This window comes from Lotus japonicus, chromosome 5 (genome assembly GCF_012489685.1).
Source record: "Lotus japonicus ecotype B-129 chromosome 5, LjGifu_v1.2".
NCBI classification, from domain to species: Eukaryota; Viridiplantae; Streptophyta; class Magnoliopsida; order Fabales; family Fabaceae; genus Lotus; species Lotus japonicus.
The window spans coordinates 9,927,659-9,943,741 of NC_080045.1; the positions used below are offsets into that span (position 1 = coordinate 9,927,659).

At 39.7% G+C, this 16,083-nt stretch overlaps 2 protein-coding genes and 1 long non-coding RNA gene across 3 annotated transcripts; 2 read left to right on the forward strand and 1 right to left on the reverse strand.

Annotated features, from left to right (window-relative positions):
- Positions 1–1,774: 1,774 nt before the first annotated feature.
- On the reverse strand, positions 1,775–4,826 carry LOC130718482 (uncharacterized). The gene is made up of 5 exons (XR_009012644.1): positions 4,476–4,826; positions 3,099–3,275; positions 2,848–2,931; positions 2,594–2,666; positions 1,775–2,351 (listed from the first exon to the last, which is right to left on the reverse strand). It is a non-coding gene; the product is annotated as an uncharacterized LOC130718482 (long non-coding RNA).
- A 498-nt stretch (positions 4,827–5,324) lies between these two features.
- Positions 5,325–6,311, forward strand: LOC130719054 (uncharacterized). The gene has a single exon (XM_057569702.1). The coding sequence runs from the start codon at positions 5,325–5,327 to the stop codon at positions 6,309–6,311; it is 987 nt and encodes a 328-aa protein (XP_057425685.1).
- Positions 6,312–14,637: 8,326 nt separating this feature from the next.
- On the forward strand, positions 14,638–15,453 carry LOC130720633 (14 kDa proline-rich protein DC2.15-like). The gene has a single exon (XM_057571303.1). It carries the CDS (start codon positions 14,715–14,717, stop codon positions 15,099–15,101), a length of 387 nt encoding a protein of 128 aa, XP_057427286.1. The 5' UTR covers positions 14,638–14,714; the 3' UTR covers positions 15,102–15,453.
- Positions 15,454–16,083: the final 630 nt, after the last annotated feature.

Here is a 16,083-nt window from a genome sequence, read left to right on the forward strand (position 1 = left end):
AAAACCACAACTTCAGAGGCCCTATATCGACCAAAGGAGGATTCACTGGAGCGAGTTAGAAGAACGGTAATGGCAACTCTCAGAGAAATGCAGAGCGTCCGCGCGGTGATGGAATTCTTGAAGAAACAGGGATGGTTACAAACAAAGGTTGCTTCCATGGGTGCTCGGGAAGTGGCCATTGAATTCGGAAATCAGCAGGAAATGTTCCACTTTCTTAGCTCCGAAGGTGACCTGGGAAATATGTTCTCAGTTTTAAAACCCGCTACCCCCTTTGACAAACCCACCCGATTTTTGTGCTGGGTAAGAGTGTGGCACATCCCCCTGGGGCTTGGAGCTATGATTTCTTCCATCTCCTTGCGGGACACATTGGAGAGCTGGTCTCTATGGATGAAGACACTGCTTTGGGAGCAAGGTTTGACTATGCGCGATTACTCGTGAGTTCCCCTGTTCCATTGGTGGCACGTCACAAGATAGTCATTACGATTGAGGATCAAGTACTAGAAGTAACTCTGGAAGGGGAACTTGGAGATGCAGCCAAGCTCTGTGGTTAAAGGAGGATTCTGGTGCCTCTCCGAGGGAGATGGTATCTTCGTCGGAGGATACAGTGGTGGCGGACTCACAAGTGGAGTTATTGGTACCGGTACAGGTATCACTGGAGGGGACAGGTATGTCGGCGCAGGGGGGCGAGGTCAACGCTGGCGCATCTTTGGAGGACATAGAGGGTGCAGAATGGGAGCAGGGACTCGTTCCCGCTTTGGGGAATGTTTTCAAAAATACGACAGCGATGGGACTAGCTTTGCGGAATTTTGGGCCACAGGGAGTACTACACCTATGCATTGGGGACAACATACGACTAAGAATAGCATCCACAGACTACCTAGACCTCTGGTTCAGACTACCTAACGTTGTCAACATTCAAATAGGGGGACCTTTGCTTCGCTGAATAGCGGGATGGGAATAGATAGCCTTAAGCTGAGGTGGGATCTTTTAGGGTTAAAACCTTTATGGGATGATGAGAGGCTTGCTTCCAACTTAAGGGGTGAGGCACTTACATTGGGCCATCCCCCCCATAGCCCAAAACCTTTTATTGGGCCGCCCTTACCGTGCCCGTTGGAGAGCTTCTGCCTTGTGGACCCGATTCATCCCTTGGTATTGGAGGAGCAAACCTTAGCTTCTGATTCTAGGAAAATTCAGGGAAGACCCACTCCGGACTCTGGAAAAAAGAAAAGAGGAAGACCTCGCAAATTGAAGGGATCTGGTACCATTTCCTCCAACAATGAAGGTGTGATCGAGCGTGGGGGATCTTCGGCCAAGCGTGGGAGAAAGCCAAAACGTATTTCTTCCCCCTCACCGTCATCGCCGGCGGCGTCAGGTGAGCCTCGAGGGGGTGGAAGGGGTTCCACAAGGAGATACTCACTACAGCATTTTTGGCTTTCTGCTGCGCACAGAAAACCGCGGGCATATGTCAAAAAACCGTGGTTAAAAGCTTAGGCCACGGTTTTCATGTCGCAGTGTATGTGGCCGTGGCCAAGCTCAAGTGCCACGGTTTTGTGAAGTTAAATCCACGGTTCGCTTAAAATCTTAATGCCACGGTTTATATAATACCTCGTTTGGGAAACCGTGGCCCTAGAAATTTCAGCCACGGTTTATTGAGAAATTATGCCACGGTTTCTTTGTGCTGCTTATGCCACGGTTTATTAACGCCTTTTAGGCCACAGTTTTATAACTGTTGCCATCAAAGTGGTTTTTTACAAAAAGCTTTAGACCACAATTGCTTTCTAGAAGCTTTTAAGCTACTTTTTTTTCATCTGCGCTTGCAATCTAACATTAAAATTATAAGCCTAATACAATGATAGATAGGTGTGCTAACATGAGAAGAAATTTCTATCAATCGACTTAACTGCATATTACCTACCATCTAGATCCAATCGTCCTCTAAAAGTATTATTGGCTACCCAAAACATTGAGTGAAAGGGAAACAGAAACAAAGATATCAAACAATCAAAAGAAACCCATGAACTCAAATAAAGGATGTTCTGAAAGGCTTCAAATGTTCAGGAAGAAGGTAAAGTGAAGAAGGCCTAATTCTTATTTGGCCTACTTAAATTACATCTCAGCCTATGACAAGCCATAGCAGCAAGCATCTGGGGTTACTCTATAAAGTAGCATAGAAAAGAGGATAAAATTCTAACCACGAGTTAAAATTGCAACAACAAATGCAAAAGTATGTGCCCTTTCTTTATGTCCAAATCCTAAGACAGGAAAAGTGGATATGGGGAGGCTTCAAAATCTTGAGACAATAGAAAACATTTGTACCCATTCCAGCTTCAATTGCAACAAACCAGTATAGCCTGCCATGTAAAAATGGACAAAAAAAATCAACATGATCTAAAGTTATCAAGAGAATTTTAACAAATAGTGCTAAAAGTTTGAAATAGAGTACTTGTCTGCACAAGTTACCCACTGACATAGCTAAACTATATACATGCAAGTTATCCACAAATGAAAATTCACAAACAAATGTCCATTGTTCTAAATTGCTAGCTAGATTTTTATGAGAAAATATTCACAAGCAACTTTCTACGATCTTTACCTCTTGTTCCCTTACGTCCTTTAGCCACTCTGGATCTTTCTTAGTTGAGAACCTTAGGTTTAGTGATTAGCACCTGTTCATAAAACTCAGAAATAAGGAAAGAAAAAGAGGATAAAAGAAATTATTACTATCAGTTTGGACCAAACTACATAATTCATCACCAAACTACATGCTACATTTAGTGAAAGAATAAGCACCAGCTTATGAACATCTCTCATACACAAAATTCTTCAGTTCCATGATGAATCACTTACATCATCAAAGAGTTTACATGTCCCACAGAAGTACTTGCGTATGCAAACACCACAGTTGATACAGTCCTGCTTAACCTGGAAGCACTAGAAATAAGCACAAGAAAAAAGCTAGTTCAAGGAAGATTCTAATTGATGCAAATGAAATAGATAACTTGACACATAATGAAAACAACACCAACTTTAAACAACAAAAGATACATTACATGGATACTAAAAATCTAGGATAGCTAGAAATAAAAGCTTATAAAAACCTTGGAACCAGCTTGGAACAACTCCAAGCATAGATTAGACCTCGCCAATTAACACCCAGCATAAGGATCATGAACCCGAATCATCAACTCAGTCATAAAAACCAAATCACCATGACCCCCTTGCTGCCTTATTGGCTTAACACAACCTCTAACCAATAGTAACATGTCCTCATCAACCTGTAACAGCCAAGGAAAGCATAGGACAAAACGTTAGGAATCTTGCAGCTGCTAAAAATCCGAGGAAACAAACAGCTCCAAGCCTATAGCCCACCCCAACATAAAAACTAGAGCATAACAGTATGATTCCAAGGACAGCAAGAAACTATTCAATGATTTTAATGAATATTTTAAGTCTTGGAACTACTACATACACTGGCCCATATATATCTTAACTCTTACTCACGAGCAGTTACTTGAAACACCTATTGATATGATAAAAAAACAAACCACACAAGTAAAATACAGAGTTTTAACAATTATCTTTTTTTTGAAAAGGAAAAAAGCTTTATTAAAATCAAAGGAAGTATATGATCAAGGCTTTCACATGATGCTAGTAATATACCTATCATCTCTCATTAGAACTGTGATTGCACTCCACAAGATTAACAACAAAGGGACTAATATATAGGGTCATCTATAAAAAAAATCAAGTAGGAAGAAATGACTAGTTTCTCTTGGAGATACAAATGTGCTCACGAGCAAGATAATGTTCAAGCAGATTAAACAATACATTTTTACCTCAATCTCACCCTACATGCATAAAGAAAGTAATATAAGAGAGACACACCCCACCTCTACTCACTTTAATTCTATTTGCTGCATCTTCTTTTTTTGAACACAGAAACTATAAATTTTCAAAGAGAGAAATTACATGACAGCTAAAAACAGAGGCCTCTCTTCAATTACTAGACAAATATAATGAAAGCAAAAGGATTGGGATAAATTACAAGAACTCCAAAGAAGAAAATATATTTTATGCCAACAAGGTGGCTACCGAGTCTCCATTATGACTCCCATGTAGGATTCATCAATTGGGAAAGGTCTACAAAGACTTCCATGAGGGTAAATACTACTCCAGCCGCAATTATCAAATGCAAGGCCACTACCATCATGGTGGCAAAGATCATCTAGAGACTTCATCAAATACACAAGGCCAGAACATAACTGGCGTCAAGAAAAAACAGCTTTTCCAAAGAGATTTTAGCATGATAGATGGGAACCAAAATCAGAATACAGAACCGCACCACGAAATTACAACCTAAATCAGCAAGCAAGTATCCAAAGGCACCAGAGGAGGTAGAATATGCTACTAATTGAGAGGAAAGCACCAAAACACCCAAAATAGAAAAACCCACCCCAACAGACATAAGTACATACCTCAACAGCGGAGAGAGAAAGGACGCGCGAGATGAGCGGTGCGGGCGGAGGGAGGAGGGAATGTTAGGGGCTCCCTACCACCACCACCACCCAACCCAACCACCCACGACGACGACGACTTGTTTGACCCTTTTCCTCCTCAGACCGATGATTCCAAACCCCTCAACGCCATCGACAAAGTCGTTCACCGCTTGCAAAAATTGGGCTCAAATTCCCACCACGATGAAGACCAGCCACCGCCCCATGATGGGTTCTTGCGGCGAGATGAGCGGTGTCGATCACGATCAATTAGGATGGAGAAAGCTAGGGTTCATAACTTTTCCCTTTATCATCGTGAAGTGATCTGATGAGAGTGTTAGGGGTTTTTCTTCCTCTATTAGTTTTAAATGTTTTTTAATAAAAAAATCATCCTAGTTGTGCCAAATCCAAAAACATGCGCGGGAATCACAAAATTTCGGAGGAAGGAATTTTTTTCTGTAAAAAAAAAATATAGATTTTTATGCCCCGGTTATATTAGTGGGATAAGGTTTCCGCAGCTGGAAAGGCGTAGCCATCAATTGTCCACAATTGTTGAACCGTGGAATAAATTGTATTTGCCACGCTTTTTTTCCCTCGTGGTCACCAAGCGTCCACAGTTACTAAACCGTGGCATATACTATACTAAGGCCACGGTTTTTCCTCCGTTGAAGAATTTAGCGTGGTCTAAAGTGAAAAATGTTGTAGACTTTACCAGAGCTCATAAGGTTTGGATGCTAGGAAAGGTTCTAGGGCTACAATACGAAGGGTCTGATGCGAATGCTATTGCAAGCTTAGAAGGAGAACTTAATACCTTCTTACCAAGAGAAAGGAATGGAGAGAATCTGGATATCATGGAATGTTCGAGGCCTGGGGCGAGCGGAGAAGAGGAGGGCTGTGAAGGAGCTCCTGAAGAAGGCACAACCGGAACTTGTGCTGCTTCAAGACACGAAGTTGGATGCACAGAAGGAGAAGCTAGCACTGAACTTCGCCAGATCTCTGAACTTTGAATGTGAGTGGGTGCCGGCTCAGGGCACTGCCGGGGGTCTCCTCACCCTATGGAAACCGGCGTCGTTCACCCTACTGCAGGTCTCTAAAGGAGATAGATTTCTGTTCACGCTATTCAGCGTGAATCAAAGCTCCAATTGCGTGGTTGGCAATATATACGGGCCTCACCTTGAAAGTAGCAGAATCAGTTTTTTCACTGATTTGGGATTGGTATTTGGACAATGGAATTGCAGCATGGTGCTCGGGGGTGACTTCAATGCCACTTTGAATGCAGAGGATAGGAGTGGTAGGCTGGGGGGAACAGAGGCATCCTTCTCCAATTTTGTTCAGGACTGGAACCTAATTGACCTTCCACTACAGAATTCTGATTTCACATGGTACAGTGAAAGGAATGGTGGGGTGTGGAGCAGGATAGACAGATGGCTGCTCAATGAAGAGGCATGGGATAGTTTAGGGGAGGTCACTCAGCGTGCAGAAAACTGGGGATTATCAGATCACAGAATGGTAGCATTGTCATGGGGACAACAAGTAACGGGCCCCAAACCCTTTTTGTTCTATAACAATTGGCTCCTTGACAAAGAGTTTGATAGAATGGTAAAAGAATGGTGGAGTTCAACAGCGGTTCAGGGATGGTCTGGATATGTGCTGCAGCAAAAATTCAAAGAGCTTAAGCTGAAAATCAAAGGTTGGAGTGGTCACTCAAGGACCCGAGGGGAAGAAAATATTAAGTCTCTTGAAGAGGAGTTACAAGTTATAATGGAGAGGCTTGAACTTGATGGGGATTCGGAAGAGCTAAAAATTAAACGATGCTAGATAATTAGCGGTCTGTGGGATGGATACAAGGCAGAGGAATCAAAGTGGCTACAGAAATCCAGGGTTAGATGGTTCAAGGAAGGGGATAAAAACACCTCTTTCTTCCACTTTACTAGCAAGATGAGACACGCTAAGAATTCTATCTCGAGGTTGAGAGTGGTTGATCAGTGGGAGGAAGATCCCAGCAGGATTAAGGAGGCAATAAGGAATCATTTTAAATCTTTCTTCACAAGGGACGATACTCTGCGGCCCAAACTGAGATGCCCAAACTTGGTTAAATTGTCTGTGGCTGAGAAAGGAAACATTGAAAGGAAATTCAGCGAGGAAGAAATTTGGCAAGTTTTCAAGAAATGTGATGGAAATAAGGCTCCCGGTCCCGACGGATTTAATTTCAACTTCTTTAAACACTTTTGGCCTATCATTAAAGGAGATATCCTGAAATTCTTTGAAGAGTTCCATATGAATGGAAAGCTTGTGAGAGGACTGAATGCAAGTTTTATAGCCTTGATACCAAAGACTCCATGTCCAAAGGAGGTGGCAGATTTTCGACCAATAAGCCTAATAGGGAGTGTATACAAACTAGTGGCAAAGGTTCTTGTTGCAAGGCTACAACAATGCATGCCTAGATTAATCTCTGAAAATCAATTTGCCTTCACCCCGGGGAGACAAATTTCAGATTGCATTTTTATTGCGGCGGAGGTTGTGGATTTTCTGCAAAAAAGGGAGGAAGGTGGTTTCCTACTCAAGCTAGATTTCGCCAAAGCATACGATTCAATCGAATGGAGCTTTCTCTTAGACCTCTTGGATTCCATGAATTTCGGGGAGAAATGGATCCTTTGGATGAAGACCTGCATATCTACAGCTTCACTTGTAGTTCTTGTTAATGGGACGCCATCGGATTTCTTTGATATTGAGAGAGGGCTGAGACAGGGTGACCCCCTTTCCCCCCTCCTATTCAATATATGCGTAAACGGGTTATCTTGCATGCTCTCGCAGTTATTGGGAAATTCAGGAAGCAATCTTTTTTGTGGAGTGAAAATGGGGACAGCGGAGGCTCTGAATCATCTGCAATTTGCAGACGATACCCTTCTTTTTTGCGAGAAAGATGAGAATCAAATGGAATTGCTATGCCACACTCTCTTCTCATTCTTATTTGCATCGGGCTTGAAATTGAACATGGCTAAATCAGAATTGATTGGATGCAATATGGAAGCTGGAACAGTGATGAGAATGGCGCAGAAATACGGATGGACGGTGGGTACCCTACCAATTACATACCTTGGAGCACCACTTGGTGGTAACCCAAGGAGGTTGGCCTTCTGGGAACCCATGTTAACGAAGCTGAAGAAGAAGGGGAGGTCGTATAATTCAAAATATATCTCCCTCAGCGGTAGGATGGTAATACTCAAAGCTGCACTTAATGCAATTCCAATCTACTGGATGAATCTCTTTAAGGCCCCAGCAGGGATTATATCCCAGATTGAAAAACAGTACAGGCCATTCTTATGGGGACATGAAGAAAGGGGTCAGAAAGCTACTTGGATACCATGGGAGCTAGTATGCAAAGCAAAGGCTCAAGGTGGCTTGGGAATGGGACATATATCATGGAAAAACAGAGGTCTACTACTCAAATGGGCATGGCGCTATGGAACTGATCAGAAATGCCTCTGGAGGAGGATTATAGCTGGAAAATATCAATGGGACAGCAGAAGGCTATTCTTACACTCGATGATGGGAGAAGGTAACCAAGTCTCTCCACTAATGAAGGATATCTTTGCTGTGCTACAAGAAGATTCATTGCTCGCAGTGGGGTTTAAAGACCAACTAGTTTGTGGAGTTGGAGATGGAAATTACACTCGGTTCTGGACAGACCCTGGGATCAATGCAATACCCTTAAATAGCCAATTCCCTAGAATTTTTGCAATGGCTATCAAAAAAGTAGCTCTGATCGCGGAAGTAGGGATGTTTATCCGAGGGAAATGGATATGGGATATTCCTTTTCGGCGTGCGTTCTTTGGCTGGGAACTAGAATTATGGTCCTCCTTCATGGCCTTAATTAATTCCCTTACTCCAGCAGCAAATTCTGAGGATTTCTTGATCTGGTGTGGCAACAGCAATGGATTCTACTCGTGTAAAGGACTGTGCGAATGGGCTGAGGCAAACTCACAGAATGAGGAATCCCTTGTTATACCAGAACAGATTTGCAAAGCTCTGCCGCCGAAGGTAAGCCTACTCGTGTGGCAAGCTTGTCACAATAAGTTGGCAACCAAAGCTAATCTGAGAAGAAGAGGAATGTTAGCAGAGGATAGAGGTATGTGCTGTCTATGCAACTTATCCGAAGAAAACAATGATCATCTCTTCCTGTTATGTAACCGGGTTAGAGTTTTATGGGAGAGCATATTGAGGAATGAAGATATTGCTTGGTGCTGCCCAGCGTCCTTGCTTTCAGTCATTGAGGAGTGGGAACATCTTCCCAACTCAATGGATAAGCTAATTTGGAGCCTTATTCCATTCTCGCTGATCTGGGCAATATGGCTTGGGCGCAATGAGATCATTTTCAGGGGAAAAACCGTTAATATGCAGGGGATATGGGATTTGCATAACATAAGGTTGGCATGGTGGATTAAAAACACATGGAGCGGATGCCCTTATGAGCTTGATCAGATCACTAGGAACTTGGGGAATATTAGACTCCCGTGTAAAATTCCCAGCCCATGCTTGGCTGTATGGTCACCGCCAGACATAGGAATCCTAAAGTGTAATGTTGATGGCGCATCCAAAGGGAACCCTGGCCCTTGTGGAGTAGGGGGAGTAATTCAAAACTCAGACAGGAAAGTGTTGGGGTTTTTTGCACTGGATTCTGGGCATGGATGGGCATATGAGGCTGAAACTAAAGCCATCCTAAATGGCCTTAGGTTCTGCCAACAATTTCTTCTCAAAAACGTGATTGTGGAAAGTGATTCTACAACTGCTGTGGGGTGGGTCTGCTCAAAAGACAAGAGGCCTTGGAGACTATTAAATGAATTGAACCAAATTGATTTTTTGATGGAAGAAGTGAATTGCTTGGGGGTCAAACATATTTATAGGGAAGAAAACAGTTGGGTTGATTCCTTAGCCAACGTTGGATGTGCAAGAAGAGAACCCTTATGGGTACTCATTGAAGATTCAAGACAAACTCTTTCAGGGCATGCAGAACTGTAAAGTTGGGCTGGTGCTTCTTCTAGTGTACTTGGTCACTTTATATTTAGTAGTCAAGTAGGTGCTGTGAGGGGCAACCCGTTTGCTTACTTTATGCACCTTGTATCTTTGCCAGTTATTGGCTTTATTTCAATAAAGCTTTGATATTTCAAAAAAAAAAATCAATCAATCATCTATATATATATGTAAAGGAGACTTGAGTTTTGTTGCACTCCTTTACATTAAATGCATTAAATACATGTAACATAAAAACTTAAATATCTTGGTATTAAAATATATTAAGTAATAACAAATTATCTTTGTAATAAATATATTAAATAATAAAAAAACTGAAAAAAAAAATTATATTGTCAAAAGCTATTCAACTACTTACATTAATATATACACAATTATCTATATTAAATAATAATATTAATAATTTTAAAATATTAACTTGAGTTGATAAATATCGAGAAGTAAAATTAATTAATTATAAATAATATTTACTAATGAATAACTTAGGTAAAATAGATATAAAATTAATCAAGAGAAGTGTCCATAGATTGGGTGCCCACTAGGGTGGGCAAGTTACAAATTGGTCCACCGGTGGACCATTATTATATGCCGTTAGATCTGAGAATCTTAGAATATTCTTTTATTGGATGGTTAGGATTGAATGATGATAAAAAGGATAAAAATGTAAATTTATAACCCTTCTTCATCTTCCCCAACCAACCCACCGTCATCCACCTGCGCCGGAACAGCGCTGGCGAATCGTCCTGCACCTTCAAAAACTGAACTTGTTCAAGAAGAAGGAACTGCGTCGGTGATTTCAGATCTGGCGTCGCCGACCTAGCACAAAGGTACAACTATTATACTGGTTCGCTTCACTCACAAAGCAAGTCGGCATGTTGCGTTTTGCTTCCTTTGATGCTATGACGATGGAGGAGGACGAAGAGATCTGAGATGGGAGCGCAGGTCTGATTCAGATCCTAATCATTCAATTTTGTGTTTTGTTCTCTAACTCTAAACCCTTCTTCTCTCTTCCTCACCAGATCGACGAAAATGGTTTAACCCACACAGCTGTGGAACGATGGTGGTAGGGCTATGTTGTGCTGTCCCCACAAGCAGCAAATCCTTCTTCTCCCTCACTCGCATTTCTTGAATCTTCCCTCCTTTGCAAATCCAACAACAGAGAGAGAGAGAGAGAGAGAGAAACTGTGAGAGTCAGAGAAAGTAGAGAGAAAGAGAGTGAGTGAGGAGAATTAGGGTTTATTTCCCAAATCTTAGCTATTTTTCTTTTATGATTCTTCAATTTTACCAATTAACATGGTTTTCTCGAATCAATCCCCGCCTTCAAACATGGGTTTCTTCAATTTGTAATGAAGATTATACTTTTCGGGTAAAAAAATCATCCTTTTTCATTTGCCCCTCTTTTTTATTGTTTTTTTCTTCTCTGTGTAATTTGTTCTTGGAAATTTGTAACAAAGCAATCTTCTTTCTAATTCACCTCTAATTTGGACATTCAAGCTGTGATGGGGGAGGAGAATTCTGATCCTATGAACCTAGATTTGAATCTGAGGCCAGAGTGATATATAACAATTTTGTTAGAAAGAGGATGGATCATGCAATCCAGCTTTCAGATTTTTCATGGTGCAATATGATGAAAGGAACCCGTCAAAAGAACCAGGGGCCACATGAACCTCTAGATGACAGACAAAATATGAGATAGATTGCAGACAACAATGCAGGCCAAACGCAAGAAATGCCAATGAAGCTATGAACTTGGATGATTGAGATTTTTTTAATATATTTTTTATCAATTGTAAATTACTAATATAGCCCCTAGTACACCGGTGGACCAGTTATAAAACTGTCCACCCTAGTGGGCACCCATAGATTGAGCTACAAGAGAAAACTAAGAAAAGTCAAATCTGCTAGACCTTCTTCCCAAGATAAGACTACACTGACTGAATGCACTCATCGTATATCTCAAGCTGACCAAAGAAAGCAGTGTCCATAGATTGAGTGTCATCTTAGAATTGGAATTTATCTATTACATTCTTGAGGAGCAAGTCAAGTGCAAAAGGATCACATGATACACTAAAAAGCATACGAACAAAGAAAACAAGTACAACGTTGTCATGATAGAGTTTCCTCTTTCTCTCTCTAAAGGAACGGAACAAAGCTTATCATCTATGCCTACCTCGTTCTATCCTAGTCAGGAAACACAGTAGCAAAATAGTTCAATCTTTGAGTAGAAGCTACATGATTGATCGAATCACATTGTCTAAATTCTCTGATCAATAGAAAGAAAGCAGAAAGATCGTTAGAAGAAAAAAGTCTATCATAAAAATAAAGATGTGTGTATGAAGAATGTGCATCACTTTCAAAATGAAAGAAAACTCAGAATATCTTGTTGAAGAATTTTTAAAGCATATCACATGACCTACATGGTACAATGCACAAAGTGAAAGAACAATGGTGTCATTATCAAGTTACCATATCTTTACAACAACGGACAGAAGTACAAAAGTATGCTACTTACTAGCTGACATACTACATCTTTTTGGAAAAAGGTCTTTATCAAGCAGTGTCATGCATTTAATGCACCTGAGACAAGTACACAATTGCACTGTTTGATCCACGACTAGAATCTCTGTGAAGTACAAGCTCCAACGACTATCATCCTTATCACAGAAGACCCTGAAGTATAAAGAGCATGATCTGAAGACTCATCAAGTAGCTTTTAAGAGGCTTACACACAGAAGGCTAAAAAACATCGTCTGCTTCAACAACAGAGAAGATTTTCTAAGAGTGAAGTCCTTTATCTCTATCTCTCCGAAATGAGAACATAAAGTAGATCTTTATAGTCAAAACTAATACCCAATACTTTATAGTTCTAGTGCTTAGAAAGTTTCCACTATCCCTCTTGTAAGAAAAGATCATTGTAGAAGAAAATGATCTTGTAAAAGATTGTAGGAGAAGTCTTGTATAATACTCGTTAGGAGAAGTCCTGAGAATACTTATGGGAGAAGTCCTTGAGAATACATGTGGGAGAAGTCCCTGAGAATACTTGTAAATGAGAAGTCCTTGATACTTATTTAGTGAAGTCTTAGTTTAACCAAGGACTAAATGTAGTCCCGTCGTTCAGGGGTGAACCATGATAAAGAACATGTGTGTCCTCTACTTATTACTCTGCTTGATAAAAAAATATGTGTGACAGACTACACCTTTTTGCAAAAGGTCTTTATCAAGCAGTGTCATGCATTTAATGCACCTGAGACAAGTATACAATTGCACTGTTTGATCCAACGACTAGAATCTCTATGAAATATAAGCTCCAACAACTATCATTCTTATCACAAAAGATCCTGAAGTATAAAGAGCAAGATCTAAAGACTCAGCAAGTAGCTTTTAAGAGGCTCACACACAGAAGGCTCAAAAACATCATATGCTTCAACAAGAGAGAAGATTTTCTAAGAGTCATTCTTTATCTCTATCTCTCCAGAATGAGAACATATAGTATGATTGATTGGTTAAGGTTAACTTATAAAAACTTAGATAAACAATTTAACATTGCCGACACAAACATTGTTGAACATGTGTGTTAGTTGCAAAATGGCCTATTTGATTTCAATAATTCATGCAAAAATTCCGGGATGGATATGAAACAAGACAAACTCTATACCCCAATTTCATCATAGTTTAATTTGAACCCAATAGCTGGAAACCAATCAGACGCAACTTGTCAATTAATTCTTTCTTCCTTTCCTTCTTCTATTTATGTATGAATTTTAATACATTCACACTTTATATTTACCCACTTTAATTCCACTCATTTTTATTTCTATTTCTCTCAAAGTCTCATCCTTTTTTATCATATATTACCTATTACATCTCATGAACTTTCCCCCTCTTACTTTTCTCTTTTCTTTCTCTCTTTTTTAAGGTGTGAAAGAGAAATTAATAGTTTGTTTATATGCGACTTTAATTCTTCATCTTTTTAAAGAAACCATAACTATAACTAGTTCTTCTACTCTCAAAAGATTAACCTCAAATAGCAACAGTACTACTGTTTTTTCTAAATTTTGTATCCCTCCTAGGAACAACTACAGAATCCACACATTTAGAAGTTATGCTGATACTCTATGTTTGTCTAAAGTGAGGCTCATTGTGGGATAACATGTGAATTTTTTAAATACTCTAATATTTTAGCACCATTAATAGTTTTGAATAACAACCAAGAGATCAAGCTAGCACATGGAGCCTAAGGTGCTAAATTTTCCTTTCTTTAAGTTTATGATATTAATTTATTTCTATCATACTGTTTTAGTAAAAAGTCAGTCACTGCTTAGGAAATTCCACACTCTACCTCCCCACAACTGGTTTTGAGTTTGGTTCAAATTTTACATTGCTGAGAATTTGCTTAAGAAAAATTAGGTAAGTATTACTTGAACCAACTTCTTGTTGGTATGCCGACACATTTTGTATTGTTGTTTTTTAAATTAAAAAAAAAAAGAATTTTAAATAGAAGTAGAAGTTAACTGCTTGTATATGTGAAAGGTAGAATACCGAGTTTTGGGTACTAGTATTAAGTTGCTCCTTGTGAAACTGGCTTATTTGATTAAGACAACCACTAATAATTTCCTCCTCTTTTTTTCCTCTCCTCCTGGCCTTACATACTGTATTAGTGATGGAGATCCTTTTCAAGATCATAAAAGATTTAGTAAAAGAGCACTTATATATATAGACATACATATTGGTGGTAAAACCTTTTGGACATACAATTTTGTGAAGGATTAATTTAGCGGTATAACAGATTATAACAGTTAAAAACTGCGGCGAGGACCTGTGTCCATATAAGTGTTGCCCCAAATTAAAATGGTATATTCATAAGTCATTTTCCTCAGTAAAAAAAAAAATAAGAAACCATAGTCACAAGGGTAATTGAGAAAATATCTAAATTACTTACTACTTGCTATACATAGTTGACAGTTTTAGTCTTTAGCAGCCAAGAACACAGGAAACCATTATTCAGAAACATACAAAACATCCACCTGTAACATTATCACATACACTCTCCCTTCCACTCAATCAGATTTCCACTTGAAACCACCTCACAACTTGCCTTTATAATGGGCCACCTCCCACTCACAATTCAACATCATCAAACCACACTGCAACTGTGTGTTCTCTTCATTTCTTTCTTCTGTAACCTTTGCCATGGCTTCCCACAAGCTCATTGCTGCCATTTTTGTGCTTTCCCTCCTCTCTTACTCAACATTCTCCCACGCCTGCGGCTCATGCAACCCCACCCCCAAGCCGAAGCCGAAGCCGACGCCAGCACCAGCAGGCAAGTGCCCTAAGGACACGTTGAAGCTAGGAGCTTGTGCTGACCTTCTAGGACTTGTTAACGTTGTTCTTGGATCCCCTGCTTCGAGCAAGTGCTGTGCATTGTTGGAGGGTTTGGCTGATTTGGAGGCAGCAGTTTGCCTCTGCACTGCTGTTAAGGCCAATGTGCTTGGAATCAACTTGAATGTTCCTGTCACGCTCAGCGTCCTCCTTAGTGCTTGCCAGAAAACGGTTCCTTCTGGTTTCCAATGTGCATAAGATTCAAGTCGATCCTGTCTTTCACTTGATTTTCGTTTGGATTATATTGAACTCAGTGTCGATCCATATTTGAGTAACATGTCGTTGATGGATTGGGATATGTGTCCAAATGGGCATTATTGTTATTTTGTGTTTTTGCATATATCAGTTTCATGTGGGTTGTGTGATGTGTTTCGTGCTAATTAATAATGGGGCAAGCCTTTTTGCCTTATTTAGTATCTTTGTTCTTTTAGTTTTAGTAAATAATTTAGGGAAATTCCTTTTGATGATTGCGTTTCATGCTTAATTTGTGCAATTCGTCGGATAATTGTAATTTTCTTCTTCTTTATTGGATATGTTGGAGGTGTGAAAATTTGGAGCAGAGTGTAAGTTCCTTAGAGGATGCTTTAACTAAACTTCTGGTATCATTGTTAATCCAAACCTCAAACACCGTACCAATGCTAATTTACAAAATTGTTAATTAGTATGATTTATTGTAATTTATGAATATGGTGTAAGTTTATTAAAAATTTATGTGAATGTTGTGAATAGGATGCCGATATGGGCTTGGGCCATGTATCTCATCTCCATGTAATTGACCTAGGTCTTATGCTATAATAAAGGAGGCTGCATCAAACAGTCACACCTCATTCCACAGAATCACTTATCTCATTATTGCATTCTCTCTTCTCCTTTCTCTTCCATCTCATGCTTATACTTTATTCTTAACAGTGAAGTATTTCTCTTTCTTAAAAAAATTCATATAAACTAAAGATATGGTTAAAGTAGTCCGCATAAAAGATAAATAAACTCTCACTCCTAAGCTAATTTTTAGGGTAGAGTTAGTCCTAACATAAATTTTAAGAAGGGTTGTCTAAATGACCCATGATAAAGTTTGGGTTAAATAACCCATCGTCCAATCACATTTGAGATAAGTGAAATGAAAATAAATTAATAAATAAAATATAGAAATTCCAACTTATTTATCTCCAATGTGATTGGA

Excerpts from the sequence above, each read along its gene's own strand:
- LOC130719054 (XM_057569702.1), top strand. The coding sequence starts at position 5,325 with ATGGAGAGAATCTGGATATCATGGAATGTTCGAGGCCTGGGGCGAGCG.
- LOC130720633 (XM_057571303.1), top strand. The coding sequence starts at position 14,715 with ATGGCTTCCCACAAGCTCATTGCTGCCATTTTTGTGCTTTCCCTCCTC.